We start from the raw sequence: 14,766 nt of genomic DNA, 5'->3' as shown, positions 1-14,766 counted from the left end.
GTGTTTTCAGGGAGCCCCTGAAGGGGCCGGGGCCGGGCCCGGCGGGGCTGCCCGGGCTGCTGGTCACGCCGCCCAACTCGCCGGTGCTGGAGTACTTCCCGGCCGGGGCCCCCCCCGAGGACTGCAAGCCCAAGCGCGGCCGCCGCTCGTGGGCGCGCAAGCGGACGGCCACGCACAACTGTGAATATCCGGGCTGCGGCAAGACCTACACCAAGAGCTCCCACCTCAAGGCGCACATGCGGACCCACACGGGTAAGGGCGCCTCGGGGGGTGGGGGGGCGGCCGCGCGGAGGGTCCCGGGTGGGGGGGGCCGGGGCACACGGTGAGACCCGCGAGCCCGCTCCGGTGTGGTTGCCGGCCGGAGGTGTGGAGCGGCACCGGGCGTGCACGGAGAAGACCCCGGTCAGTCCGGGGGTGTAACGGAGGGTCCCTGTGGTGGGGCTGGGTGGGGGCACCCGCAGAGACCCTGCAGCTGGCATGGGGCTGCACGGAGGGGTCCTGCGTGTGGGGCAGGGTGCAGCGGGGATGCCCCCGGGAGTGCTCAGAAGGACCCCCGTGGTGGGGCCAGGCAGGGGCGCACTGGGACCAGGGCACACAACGCGAGACCACCCCTGTGACACCCCTGCTTGCTGGCCTTGGGGCCCAGGGTGCCTGAAGGGGCAGGGCCTTGGGGACACATGGAGAAGCCCCTCACCTGGGCTGGGGCCGAACAGCGTGGGGACACTGATGGGTGTGTATGGTGAGACCCCCCGGCAGAGCTGGAACAGGGCACATGTTGCAGCCCCCCAGCAGGGATGAGCAGGGGAGCACCCACACTTTGAAGTGGGGCAGGGGCACATGGAAGGGTGCTGCAGGGGTGCCCAAATGATGACCCCCGTGCAGGGCACATGGACAGCGGAGCACATGGGGAAGGGCAGGAAGGTGGGGGACAAAAGGAAAAGTGGGGGAGGTGGGGGGGGCGAGTACACAGCAGGGCTCCCTTCTCCTAAGGGTGGGGGTCAGGGATCCCCCTCAGAGGGGTGTTGGGTGGGGGAGCACAGGGCTGAAGGTGTAGGGAGGATGGGGACCTCCAAGCCCACTGACACTCCCTCTCCTCCACAGGTGAGAAGCCTTACCACTGCACCTGGGAAGGCTGTGGCTGGAAATTTGCCCGCTCCGATGAGCTGACCCGCCACTACCGCAAGCACACAGGGCACCGGCCCTTCCAGTGCCACCTCTGCGAGCGGGCTTTCTCCCGCTCCGACCACCTCGCCCTCCACATGAAGCGGCACATGTGAGCAGTGGGCTGTGGCCGGACTCGATGTCCCCGGAGCCAGCTCACAGTGTAAATAGTGTTGGGTTGGGGATGGCAATGGGGAGCAGCCCGGCCTCCCAGCCCTCTCCGCTTGTAGTTGATAACTAGTTTTCTCCTCCTGCCCCTGCTGTGAGAGCTGGGCCCAGCCGAGTGTGGGGAAGGGCTGCTTTGGGGTGTAGATGGGGAGCAAAGCTGCAAGAAGTGTCTCCAGCTCCTGCCCAGGCATCACCACTCAGCTCCCTGTGCCTGGAGGGTCCCCCCCCAGCCAGGTACCTGGTGAGTGGGGGGGGGGGGCTGGTGCAGCAGGGATCTGTCCCCAGAGCTTGTATTTGGTATCAGCTTGACCTTCTCCCCCCAATCCTGGCACCCCCCTGGCTCCAGGGACTGTGGTGGCTGACTCTGGCCAGGCTTTGGCCGGAGACACGTGCCCGCTGGGTGCGTGGGTCGTGGTGCTGGGGAATGGGTTGCTGGTCTTCTCGGTTGTGGCCATCAGAACAAACCTCCTGACCCAAAAGCCCAGAGTGGATGGGGCAAGGGTGGGACCTGACCTTGTCTTGTGGCTATAAAGGTTGGCAGGGGTTGGCAGCGCAGCATCACCTTGCACAGGGAGCGGGGATGCTCCCGTTGCCAGCTTGGGACCCTGCTGGGCAGTCCAGTCCTGGCCGTTCCCACAGTTTTCCGCTCAGGAGCCTAAAATGGCTCTCCTGGCTCTCGTCTGCTTTCATTTGTCTTGTTCTTCCCCTCAGGATGACACCAGGTACTGCTGCAGCTGCCTTCCCCATGCTGCTTTTTTTAAATTTAGTGTGTAAAGGACAGTGAGTCCAGCTATGAATGCCCAGGTCTCTGCTATACTTGAAACTTTCGTAGAGGGAAAAAAAGAGAAAACTCAAAAGAAAATGAGTCTTTTTATGTGCAGCTTCTGCAAAGCAAGTTGTAAATTAAACAAAGCAGTAATATATAATGTTTCTGTTTTTTAATATATTTTTTTTCTTCCAGCTGGGAACACAGATGAGTCTCGGCTTTGGGAAGTGCACTGTTCCCGTCTGTGTATATTGTTAATTAACATTTCTCTGCTTGGGCACGTTAGGTCTCTCGCACTCCGAAATGTTACTTTTCTTTATATGCAAACTGTTGAAATATTGTGATCTGCTGTATAATAAATAAACAAGATGTAAACATGAAAGAGCCAGGAGAGTTTACTTTAAAGCTTTCTTCTAAGAGGAGAGGGTGAGGCTGGGCTTGCTTGTCAGTAAATATTTACATCGATGTTCATTTCTGCTTAAGTTAGCTGTGGAGGATCGATGGGGAACGCCCAAGCCTCGGCATCTGAGCAGCATCTCCTGTGCAACAGCTCTTGAGTCACCCCACTTCCCTGTGCCTCAGTTTCCCTAATCTGCAGATGGGGCAATTGCGGCACTGGGATGGCGTGACTGGTCCTGCGGTGAGTCATCCCTGAGGGGAACGGCAGCTGAAACCGTACTGGGAGCCTTGCTGGTCCCGGCTTCTTCCTAAGTGGTCCTGTCCCGCTGGCCCCTGCAGTGGGAGCTCTGCAGCACCAGCCTTGTGGTCACAACCAGGAGGTCCCTGGCAGCTGTTGGATCCTGTGTGCTGTCCCTGCTGTCCTCCTGGGGGGTGGCCCAGCAGCTTGGCGAGGTTCAGGTGCTGAGGTTTCCCTGCGTTAATAGGTGGTGACTCAGCACAAGCGTGCTGGCAGGTCCCGAGCTCAGCAAGCAGGTCTGGCTCCATCCCTCCCTCCCACGGCTGATTACCCGTGATGCACGCATCCCTCTGAAGGCCGGGGCTTGTCTGGACCTGACACCATGCTGGCAGCACAGGGAGCACACCGTATGGGCTGTGCGGTGCCCTGGCCTGTGGTGGTGGTGGCTTCCTCCTCCTGTGCTCCCTGCCACAGCCTCAGGTGGCTGGCCAGGGCTGGGGGGATGCCCTGGGGCTCCTTGCCCTGCAAATGGAAATGGGATGTGGCTGTGGTGCCAACATGGGCTGGGCTGATCTGCTCCTTCCCTGTTTTCCTGCTTGCAGCTGCAGAGAGTGGAGCTGGAAAAAGAGATGGGAATGGCAGAGCGGGGCTGATGTCCCCTTGAGGGGTGGCTCAGAGTCCTGGGGCCAGCATGCAGCCTTGGGGTCTGCCCTGAGCAGGTACAAAAGCATGGGTCTCTCCAGGCAGGGTGGTGGCAGCAGCTTGGGACACCATGTCCTGCCTGCAGGCCCAGGCATGGGACCATGGGACTGCATCCACAGGTGTCACAGATCCACCAGGCTCAATCACTTGTCCTTTCCACAGCTGCCTCCACCCTCTGCTTGCCCCACTTTCTGAGAGGTGCCTGGGTGGGGTGACTATGCTGGGACACGAGTGACCTGTGATGGGGTACAGGGGGTGTCTCGGTCCTGGGACACCTGGTACCCAAGGGTGAGGGTCCAACACTGGTGGGGTGGCTGGAACAAAACTGCTGCCTCTTCCCTGGAGACTTGTTCAAAACGTCACATGGAGGGAGAGGGAGAGGGAAAGGTGTGGGCTGTTTGAATTAGCGATGAGTCAGGCTGGCAAAGCCAGATGGGGAGAGTGCGTGCCTGCGTGTTTGTGTGCGTATAAGTAATCTCTGGCTTTGTGTTTTTATTATGATTATTATTTTTATTTCCAGGGGAACGATGAATTTCTCCAACCATCCTGTCCCACTGGAAAGGCTGGCTCTGCTGTCCTGTCCTCCCTAAGCATCCTGGGAGCCGGAGTGACGGTCCGCAGCTGTTTTGAGGTTCAGCTCTGAGATCAGAGCACAAACCAGTTCTTCCTTGCCTTTCATCATCGCTGTGCCAGGGCGGGAGCAAGGTCCGGCTCTGCTGCTGCTGGCTTACACAGAGGCGAGAGCAGGGGAAGGCGTTTTGGCTCCTTCTCTGGGCAGAGCTGCTCCAGGTTTGCTCCCCTGGGCCTGGGGCAAGGCACTCCTTTGGGCACACGATGGGGCATGGCGGTCGCATGGACTGGCATGGCTGGGAACCTCACCTGGGGGAGGAGCAGCTGTAGTGGAAAAGGCAATTACAGTTAATTTGTTGTTAATAAAAAACACCCTCTTCCAATTGCCTGGGCCAAGACACACTCTCCATTGGAGGAGGGAGCCCAGTCCTGTCCCCAGCAAAACCTGCTCTGCAAAGCGATGAGGGCAGCAAGAAAACACCCTTGGCAGCACTGAGGAAGGCAGGACTGGGGTGCAATGCCTGCCTGTGGTCTGTGTGCCTGTGGTCAGCTGGAAAGCCCTTTGCCCTGGCCTGGCAGGGGCATGCGGGGACCCAAAATACAGCAGTCGACCAGGTGGGATCCTGCTTTGCAAGAGATGTGGCTGTGTCGGAGAGGAGAGGGGGATGGTCCGGAGAAGACAGGCTGGTGCCTGAAGAGCTGATTTACCCACATAAAACCCCTGGGTCCGTGGCTGGCACAGCCTGGGGCAGGTCCTGGTGTCCTGGCCACATGCTGGCCTGCTGCAGGGATGGTGCAGAGGGAAAGCTGGCTGGCAGGGCAATGCCACAGTGCCCACGCCGCTGTGCCCACACGAAGCCATGCAGACCCTGCTCTGGGCCATATCTCCCCCCACCAGCCTGGCCTTCCCCCTTTGGCTACCTCCTGGCAAAAAGGCTCCTGGGAGCCATAGTGGTGGGTGATGCAGAGGACCCTGGCCCCCCTGCAAACCTTAAGGTGCAGCCCTGTGGCTTTGGGGTACAGCCCAACCAGCACAGTGGGGAGGCAAGCGGGGAAGGGAAGGAGCGAGGCATGGAGAAACGCCTCCCAGCAGGGGAGTGAGTCATGGCCGCAGCGTGGCCTGGCACCGTGCAGTCACCTGCCAGCAGGAGCGGTGCCCTGGGGGTTTCATAGCTGGGGGCGGGAGGTGTGAAAGAGCAGCTCCGGTGGGTTTCTGTCCTCCCGGGATGACCCAGCTCGTGGGGATTCCCCTGTGCTGCAGCCAACAGGTCCCACAGAGCTGGCCCAGGGTTGTGGGGCGGTGGGGTGATGGGCCGTTGCGGGTCTGGGAGGGCTCCTTGCCCAGGGCTTGACCGCAGTTGCTGCTGCACACAGGGACAGCACGGAGCTGGGGAGGTGATGAGGGTGCTAGAGGTGGGACGCAGCCTGGCTGCTCCGGGGTGGGAGGGATGGTTTGGGGGTGCTTGGAGAGGCTGACATAGACCTTTCCTCGCCACAACGTGAGGTGGGAGCTGGGGTGCCCAGGGCCAAGGTGTCCCTGCTGAAGGATGCTCCCAGGGCTGGTGTCCCCGCTCCCAGTGGGGTAGTCGGAAGTGTCCCATCCCTGCCATGAGGGGAAGGTCCACCAGACTTCCCCTGCGTCCCTGCCACTTGGGGTGGGCCAGGCGCCGTGATAACGGGGCTGTGGCTATCACCGCACCCTTAGGAAACATTTGGCTTCAGGCACCTGAACCCATGGGGAAGCGATAACTCCCCAGCTCGCTCACCCTGCCTGGACCCACACCTGGCACTATCATGCCTTAGACACACACTGAGAGTTTTTCCACTGCCGGGCCTCAGATAACCTCCTCCCGCCCCACTGGCCGCAGTGTTTGCACTTGTCCTCCTCCGCTGGTGCCAGGCCGGGAGACACGCACACCTTAAGCCCTGGTCTGGAGGCACGCACACCTCTGGCCCAGGGCCACCTTTGGCCATGCCTGGCAGCTGAGGCACGGGCAAAAGGCATGAGGCATGAAGCCTCACAGCATCAGGCACATCCTTCCTCCAGGACCCTGGGGTGGGCAGGCAGCTACCCTGGAGGGGGCCAGCACTGCCTTCCTGCCAGGGCTAAATGTGGGGGGACATCCCTCCCCCAGCTGCTGGGTGGCAGTGAGGTCGCCCAGGCTTGGTACCCTGTGACCGCAGGACAGCAGGAGGTAGGTGATGGAGTTGCAGTGACAGGACAGTGATGCCGGCTGTTGCTGTCCCCCCCACCAAAGCCCTGGGGTGCAGAAGGACTGAGCTCCCCGGCATTGCTGTCTTACCCTGACCCACTCCATTCCCTGGGCTCTCCCTTTTGCCCTGGCAAGGCAGGACCTCAGTGCTCTGGGGAGGTGACAGACCTGGGCACGTGTCCCTGTGCAGGACTCTCAAGGATGGACCAGGTGTTTGTGGGCTGACCGAGGTCTCCAGCTGTGCCCCTTTGCTTTTTGAAGGCTGTGCAAGCTCTGGGATGCAGCGGCTGCTGCCCAGAAACGGTATCTCTGGGTCCCTTTGAAGGCAGTGCTAATTGCTCCACTGCTCATCAGGTTAGCAGAAGCACCCAACTCATGTGTTTCACTTGCAGGTCCATACAGCTCCTGGTGGGACGCAGCAACACCCACGCTCACAGAGGTGGGGGGGGAGGCAGGCTGTGAACAATGCAACCCAGCTGCCCACAATCTCCACCTTTCATGAGGTTAAAAAGCTGCTACCCTGGGGAGAGGAGCTCAAAATGTGCTGTGGACTTTGTTGAAGAGGAGTGAGTTAATCACCCTGCACTGGGGCAGAGCTTGGGCTGAATCCTGCTGGGATAGGGCTGGAAGCTGGGCTTAAGTAGGTCAGGCCTAGAAGTGGGGGATATTATCAAAACCCAAGGACACTGAATGGCCACTTGTCTCTGGATTTTATTGTGGGACTGGTTGTGTTTTCTACAAGTGCTCTTTAACAACATGAACAGACTGTGAACGACCCGCTAGCAAGGGGCAAAAAGAGAGGTCCTCTTTCTCTGGTCTTACAAAGCTCTCGCTGGAGTAGCAGTGCCAGGCTTGCCAGGCAGGCAGAGCAGGGGTGAGACTGTGAAGGCAACATTGGGAAAGCTCTGTCTCCCTCTGCAGACCCGCTTTGAGGAGCATGGACCCCACCTCCAGGCCAGCTCTGGCAAGAGAGCAAGGAAGGGTGCTAGAAATGATGAGGAATGGCCACATGCGCTGAGGGGGGCGGGACTGGACATGGCAGAGCTGAGAGCAAATGGGCAGGACAGGAGAAACCTCGGGATCAGCTCTGTCCTTGTGGGAGGAAGGGCCAAGATGCTAAGAGCCATGCCTGGCAGTGTGGGAGGGTTCAGATAAGGGGTGACAAAGAGATGACACTCTGGGGGTATTACCAGCTCCCGCTGGGGCACATTGGTGCTGGCTGGCCCCTGTGCCAGTCCCTGTGGGAAGGAATTGCCAGCTGGATGGGAACAGCAGCAACTCAGCACGGCCTGGCTGGTGTTGAGGGGCTGCATGCCGGTGTCACCCCGGCACAGCGGGGTTCAGCTCATCTCAGGGCTGCTGCACAGCAGAAGAGATCCCCTGAGGGACACCCCTTCTCCTGGGGTATCTGAGGTGGCTGGATCTCTGTGCCCCATGTTGAAATCTTCTGCTTCTGACAAACTTCTGCGAGGCAGCCTTGCTCCTGCCTTGATGCAGCGGGAAGGTGATTTCTTGAAGTCCTTCCTGGCCCCACACTGCTGTTTCCTCCCCTTTCCCCATTCCCCCCTCTCTTTCCTTCCACAGGGAAGAGGAAACAGGACAGTCCCATTAATAAAACTTTCACTCCTGGCTGCCTGCAGCCTCAGGTAAGCCCCGCAGCTCTGCAGCGCTTCGGGAGGGTTTTCACACCAAGCGTGAAGGCGAGGAGCACAGGCTTTGTAAAACGAAGCTGGGACGGGCAGCCCGAACGTGCAGTGCCTGCCCTGGCAGGCGGCCATCTGGCACGGCTGGCTCACCGCTGGCGAGGCCGACACGGGCTGGCGGGGAGAGCGGGAGGGTGCGACAGCTGCGAGTGCACGCCTCGGGACCCAGCGAGGAGACAGGAAAACTCCTTACGAGCTCTGCAGGGAACTGGGGTCAGCCCCAAGACCCCCGGGGAGAGCCAGGGGACCGTCCCGGGCTGGGCAGCGGGGGCGGCCGAAGCAGCCCCCACAGCCCCGGTGTCCCCGGCCGAAGCAGAGCCCAGTGACCCATCACGAAGGCCCCGGGAGAACGGGCACCCCTGCCTCGTCACCTCGGGCAACCCGGGGGCGCGGGTGGGAGCACCCTGGAAGGCCCTGCAGCCCCTTTCTCCCGCACACGGCGCGACCCCCGGCCGCGGGCCGGGCTGAGGTGGGGGGTAGCCCCGGGCCGGGCTCCGAGACACCCGTGGGGCCCGGGCCGAGCACGGCTGTGCTGCCACCTCCTGGCGCGGGAGCGAGTCCCGCCCAGCAGCGCGCTCTCCGCCCTGAGCGGGGAAGGAGGTACGTCGGCCCCGAGCGGGTGCGGGTGCTGCCGCCGAGGCCGCGGCGGAGGCAGCGCCGGGCCCGGGGCGGCCGCGACTTGCCGGCAGCGGGACGCGAACCCGCTGCCCCACCTCTCCCCGGCACCTCCTGTGGTGCGTCCCGCAAAGGGCTCCGGGCGCTTCCGGGCGCCTCTTGGCGGGAGCGGAAGTGGCTCTGCCCGGGTCCCTGTGTGGGTCGCACCGTCCCGGTGGCTGCGGAGCCGGCGCCGGTGGGTGAGCGCGGGACCGGCTCGGCTCGGCGCTGCTGCGTCCCCGCGGCGGCGCCTCGTCTCGCCCGTCCTCCCGCGGGCTTCCCGGGGCCCCGCCGCGGGGCTTCGGGCCGCGGGCTCGGCGTGCGTGGCCCCCGGGACCGGCCGGGTACCAAGGCCCCGTTGTTGGGCCTGGGGGGGATGGGGAGGCGGCTGCGGGGGGTGCGTATGTATATGTAGGTATATGTGTGTGTGTGTGTGTGTGTATATATATATATGCGTGTAGATATATGTGTGTGCGTATATATATGTACACATATGCGTGTTTGTGCGTGTATGGGATAGCCCCCGCGGGAGGTGGACGTTAACCCTGGCCCCCCTGGTTTCCCCACCCCGCCAGAGCTGGAGGGGACGGACAGGCCAGCGGCAGAGAAGGCCAGCAGGCAGGCGGAGAGATGGCGACGGGCGCAGACGTGCGGGACATCCTGGAGCTGGGCGGTGTAGAGTCGGAGAACACGGGCACCATCAACAAAAAGGATATCATCAACTCGGATAAGGTGAACTGTGATGCTCTAAGGGGCTGCTGCTTGTTTTCTAGGCGCTGACTGACCTTGCATGTGGTGTCTGGGGTGAATACTGGAAAAAAGATAGAATAAGGCATGTTCCTACTATAGTCCATTTATTTTGGGGCTTCCTAGGAGTATCTGGAGATGCCTGCAGGGCCCTGCTCCTGGGTTCCTGGATTCATAGTTAACTGTGCTGTGGCATTTGGGGTGGTATTTAAGCTGGAGCTGTGTAAGTGCCATCCTGGTGAGCTGAGCCTGGCCCCAGGACATTTTGAGCTGTCTCTAAAATTCCCGTTATGTGGAGTAAGTGTGAGGTGTGTTTACCATCTAGCCCCCAAGCAGATGGAAATAATACAATACAGTCCTGTTTTAGAAGGAAAAACCATCTGACTTGATTGAACGGTAAATGTCTTCAAACCATGGCAGCAGTCCCCATGTGGGGAAGGTGTGTGGCTGGGGTTTGGGAGAACTGGGATGTGTTGCCTGTGGGAATGTGGGCAAGTTGGTAAGCTCTGTTAAGGATGTATGCCATCATGTCCTGCGTTCTGTATTGTAATACACTACGGTATGTTGTTGCCTTCTGTTTTTTAAATTCGGGCAAGCTCTTGGCTGTCCCATGCTTTGCAAGGTGTTGGGAAGATCAATTCACAAGTAGTTTTGAGATGCGGAGGTGCTTGGAAATGAGCTGGGGGAGGTGAAATCCCCAGGAGCTGTCTGGTACAGAGATGGTCTGATTGGGAGTAAAGCTTGTGGATTTGTTTTAAAAAAAAAAACACCAAACCAAAACCAAACATATGCAACCACCCCATTCCTGAAAGTACTTCGTGACTGTCTTTGCCCCCACTGAAATGTTTGTCTCTGAAGAGAAGCACAGTGGTTTCATGACTGCCTTGCTGGGGATAGGACACATAGTATAATTGGCGTAATGGAAAACTGATGAGATTCAGTAATTTAAAGGGTGAAATGTTAAAATCATCAGTTATAGGCTGTGTTGGTGAATAGTGTGTCCGGTGAGCAGTTTGTTGGCTGGATTCAGCCTGCAATGTTGTGCTGCTGAATGTTTGGAGTTGCGAGTTCTTTGATTTAGATGCGTTTGTCTGTTAGCTAGCAGAGAGCTGAAGGAGTACTGGTGGCTGTCTGTCTCTCTTTTTGAGCAGAGAATAAGATGGGTTTCTCCTCAAATTTACAGTAGTGGAAAGAGAGAGGAAGGGAATATGCAGTGAGAGGTTTTGGGATAGGAGTGCAGGACGCCATTTGCAGCTGTGGTGAAACATTCTGAATTTCTACAAAGTACAGAAACTAAATCAAACCAAAGGTATCGCGTGGAAAGAGCAAAATTGCTAATAATAGCACAGCACTTGCTCAGGAAATAGATCTATTCTCAATTAGAAAAGTGTCCTGGTTTTGGCTGGGATAGAGTTAATTTTCTTTCTAGTAGCTGGTACAGTGTTATGTTTTGGATTCAGTATGAGAAGAATGTTGATAACACACTGATGTTTTCAGTTGTTGCTAAGTAATGTTTAGACTAAGTCAAGGATTTTTCAGCTTCTGATGCCCAGCCAGCAAGAAGGCTGGAGGGGCACAAGAAGTTGGGAGGGGACACAGCCAGGACAGCTGACCCAACGTGGCCAAAGGGGTATTGCTTATCATGTGACGTCATGACCATTATCTAAACTGGCGGGAGTTTGCCTCGGGGCGGGAGGGGGGATCGCTGCTCAGGAACGAAGTCGGCATTGGTTGGTGAGTGGTGAGTAATTGCATTGTGCATCACTTGTTTTGTATATTCCAATCCTTTTATTATTATTGCCATTTTATTATTATTATTATCATCATCATCATTATTAGTTTCTTCCTTTCTCTTCTATTAAACTGTTCTTATCTCAACCCACGAGTTTTACCTTTTTCCTTCCGATTCTCTCTCCCATCCCACTGGGTTGGGAGAAAGTGAGTGAGTGGCTGCGTGGTGCTTAGTTGCTGGCTGGGGTTAAACTATGACAAAAAGAAACGGATTGATGTCTTTAAATCACAAGAGAATCGTGAAGTACTTTCCAGTCCATTAGTGACTGAGAATGTTAAAATAAAAATTACTAGGCATAAAAACATGTAAATCAGCAGGACCAAGTAATTTGTTCTCAACTCCTAAAAGAGCTGGCTGAGCTGATCTCTGGCCTGCTGATATTAACTTTTAATAAATCTGGGAACTTTGGGGGAATTCCAGAAGCCTGTGTTCAAACAGGGTGTGTGGTGACCCATGGGTAACTGCCTTGGTTGGCCTTACATTGCTCCTGGGCAAAGTGACGGACACGTTAGGAGAAAGGTGTTTGATTAGGAGTGAAAAGGTGCTAATATAATGAATGTCTGTCATGAAGTTTTATGGAAAGTAGTTGTAGTCCAAGCTGATAGATTATTATTTTTTTAATGGGATTTTGAATTTGCTTGATAAAGGTGACTGTGGATTTAATACAATTTATGATACAGTGTTAGTTTTACTACTGCAAAATATTCTGATTTAAAAGTTGGTAGCAATATGGTAAACAAGTACTTAAAAGCAGTGACATGGCTAGTAGTAATAAAGATGGTACAGTTAGACCAAATGCTCTGGACCACTCGGTACACTAGGCCCACTTAAATAAAGTGTACCTTGTTAATGTGGCTGTTACTGTATCTACCTGAATCCAAAGCCGATTACTTTATAAACTTGTATATGTGATATGAAGTGGACTGTGTCTTAGAAACCATCAGTTCTGACAAGGTTTTAGGGGCCAGATTGAGTTGTCTACACTGAATTCCTAGTATGAAGAAACTATGTTAAAAAGAGTTACTTGCTGTAGAAATGGGAGAGCGGAGCTGGGAACGGGGGATTTACTTTTGTAGGTGATACCGGTAGTTCTGATGTGGGGCTACTGCAAGGACTTGATCACAACTGGTAAAACTGAAGTTGCTGCAGAACAAAGTGACAAAAACTAAGAGAGGGTGGGAAGACATTTCTTACTATCTTCTCTAAAAGGTAGAGAATCACTTAATTAAATGCATTAATACCTTCACGTGAGGACCATGCTTACCTAGTAAAGAAACACTTAGTGCACCAGCCCCTGAAAATTACAGCCAGGTGTTCAGCTTAGAATTTAAGTGTGTGTTATCAGCAACAAGAAGTGTCTGAGTACTGGTGAGCGCTATCACTGAAAGTGGGCACATTTTGTCTGTCAGTGTCTTCCACCAGGAACAGGCACTTTCCTGGAGAAATTTGAGGTGTCTAAAACCAGGTAAAAGTGAAAACCATCACAGGGCACCAGGTTATGTAGTTTAATGTTCCTTGGGATTGCTACTTCTGAATCTAAAATGCAATTCTTTTGTTTCAGAAAAAATCCAAGAAATCTTCAGAGACATTGACATTTAAGAGGCCGGAGGGAATGCACCGAGAAGTTTATGCACTCCTCTACTCTGACAAAAAGTAAGAGCTCATGGTCATCTGTGCAGATTGTGGGGTAGCCTGGGCTTTTGGTGGCAGGGCAGCATCCTCTTGAAACCACAGACAGTCTCACTTCCCAGACTGATTTCCCTTTGTGCTTGGTCTGTGCTCGTGCCCTTCTCTCTTAGACAGTCATGGACCGTGACTGTCTTCTCTCTCCTAAATTTGAGGGGTTGGCGCTGTGTAGGAAATGAATTAGGTACAGGCACAATAGTCTAGGGCAGACAAGGCAGTGTTTTTACCCTTCTGTATCTAATTCTCTTTTATTCGCAACTGGGAATAGCACCTGCTTTTATTTCTGCAAAAAGAGTTCTACTGCAGCCTGTATTTAGCTTGTTATGGATTGTGCCCTTGCCTCAAAGGTCTTTTGCATAGTTTGCTTTCCAGATGGTTCTGTTCAAACCCATCCGTGCTGTGTATTCTGTCCTCTGATGCGGGAAGCATTGCAGTCTGGGAAGTGCAAAACCTGGAATAAAGCTTAAACTCAGATTTTCCCACCCTAAACATTGTGGTGGCAGATCCCACTCTTGAGTCTGAAATCTCTTTGGGTTTGTGCTGGGCTGCTTCTAGCTTCTTGTCAGCCAGTGCTTTTCTCTGCCACAGGGATGCACCTCCGCTGCTGCCAAGTGATACAACTCAGGGTTATCGAACAGTGAAAGCAAAACTGGGGTCAAAGAAAGTCCGTCCTTGGAAGTGGATGCCTTTTACCAACCCAGCGAGAAAAGATGGAGCAATGTTCTACCACTGGAGGAGAGCAGCAGAGGAAGGGAAGGACTACCCTTTTGCGAGGTTCAATAAAGTAAGTGGGAGCACTTTCAAACAAAAGTGTATAAATAGCAGCTGAAATATAAATATAAATATTTATATTTAGCATATAAATAGCACCCTTTGGTCAGCTGCTTGAACGTCCAGACAGGAGGTTGGTTCTTTCAACAAGTGAAGGCTGAGTTAGATTTGGCAACTGCATTTTAAATTGCAGCACGGCCTGCAGCCATGTGACCACAGACTATGATGTCTCCAGATCATTCGAGCTAAGTGGGCTGGCTCAGTATGGGGTCAGAGTTCGCTAGAGCCCCCTGTGTTTCAGGTGTGGAGTCATTGATTTGGTAAGGAGGCACTCTGCCATCTAATTCAGTTCCTAACCAACATCCTCCCCCTGATTACAGGCTCTGGATAGTAAAAGAGATTCTATTCCAAGTGAGACATTAAAGTCGTAAGTCTTGTTATTTTGCCCAGTATGAAAAAAATTGCTTGAGCTTCATGGCCAAAAAGCTGGCTTGCAGCCTCTTGGCCGGATTCCAGCACAGATGCTGAATTGCGTTGCGTTCCCTCTGAAATTGCTCCTGTGGTATCAGTGTGGTGCAGTACCCTGTTCTTTGCATCTTACATTAAATTGTCACAATGTGTTGTTGTAATCTCCTGCTGTCTTTTGTCCCAGATGTATCTGCTTTGAGTGGTTGGGGCTTTCATGTGTATGCACAAAGAAAACTACATCAAGATTTATACTTCAAAGACAGAACCTCCAAAGTTAGGAAGGAGCAGAGTTAGGGTACCTCCCTAATGTAATTCAACCCCCTTCATGATGCAAATCTAAAGGGGAAAAAAAAGTATGTGCTAACATGATTCCACAAAAGCTCTGCTTGCGTATAACTGTATACAACATTTTAAGTTTGTAACCCACAGAGCATCAGCTCTAACAAAGCCTGGCTTCCTGCAGAGTTAAGTGGTTGGTTGACCTTATATATAAGAAGGCTCAAGCTCTGACTGATGCTTTTCCTCTTGCTGGGACATTGGTAAGAGCCTCCTGTGGTATCTCTTCTCTGATGTCTAGGGTGGAAGTCTGAAGCATGACTCACTTAGTCAAGGCACCTACCTAGCTGTCTGAGTGAAACTTTGGGAGTGTAATTGTCTCTAAGACTCTACTGCTGTAACAGTTTTTGGCTGAGTTCAACTGAGTTTATCAGAGGGGGCCATACATGGGT

At 54.9% G+C, this 14,766-nt stretch overlaps 2 protein-coding genes across 5 annotated transcripts in view; both read left to right on the top strand.

Moving 5' to 3' along the window:
* KLF17 (Kruppel-like factor 17) overlaps positions 1 to 4,167 on the top strand; it is a 5,908-nt gene extending 1,741 nt beyond the window's left edge. Inside the window, exons 2-3 of the mRNA XM_010582728.1 lie at positions 6 to 252; positions 1,102 to 4,167. Coding sequence (XP_010581030.1) covers positions 6 to 252; positions 1,102 to 1,277 — 423 coding nt within the window. The 3' untranslated portion in view covers positions 1,278 to 4,167. The remainder of the gene's footprint in view (positions 1 to 5; positions 253 to 1,101) is intronic.
* Positions 4,168 to 8,755: 4,588 nt separating this feature from the next.
* Positions 8,756 to 14,766, top strand: part of DMAP1 (DNA methyltransferase 1 associated protein 1) — a 35,841-nt gene continuing 29,830 nt past the window's right edge. The window contains exons 1-4 of one of the 4 annotated variants that reach the window (XM_010582487.1): positions 8,756 to 8,774; positions 9,150 to 9,306; positions 12,675 to 12,766; positions 13,388 to 13,583. In XM_010582487.1, the coding sequence (XP_010580789.1) occupies positions 9,205 to 9,306; positions 12,675 to 12,766; positions 13,388 to 13,583 (390 nt within the window). In that variant the 5' untranslated portion in view covers positions 8,756 to 8,774; positions 9,150 to 9,204. Of the gene's footprint in view, positions 8,775 to 8,907; positions 8,919 to 9,106; positions 9,307 to 12,674; positions 12,767 to 13,387; positions 13,584 to 14,766 lie in introns of those variants that run through there. The other 3 variants (XM_010582488.1, XM_010582486.1, XM_010582489.1) reach the window with 3 other exon arrangements.

The sequence above is a fragment of the Haliaeetus leucocephalus genome, unplaced genomic scaffold (genome assembly GCF_000737465.1).
Source record: "Haliaeetus leucocephalus isolate CR32 unplaced genomic scaffold, Haliaeetus_leucocephalus-4.0 Scaffold848, whole genome shotgun sequence".
Taxonomy (NCBI): domain Eukaryota; kingdom Metazoa; phylum Chordata; class Aves; order Accipitriformes; family Accipitridae; genus Haliaeetus; species Haliaeetus leucocephalus.
This window is presented reverse-complemented; position numbering and strand designations above follow the sequence as displayed.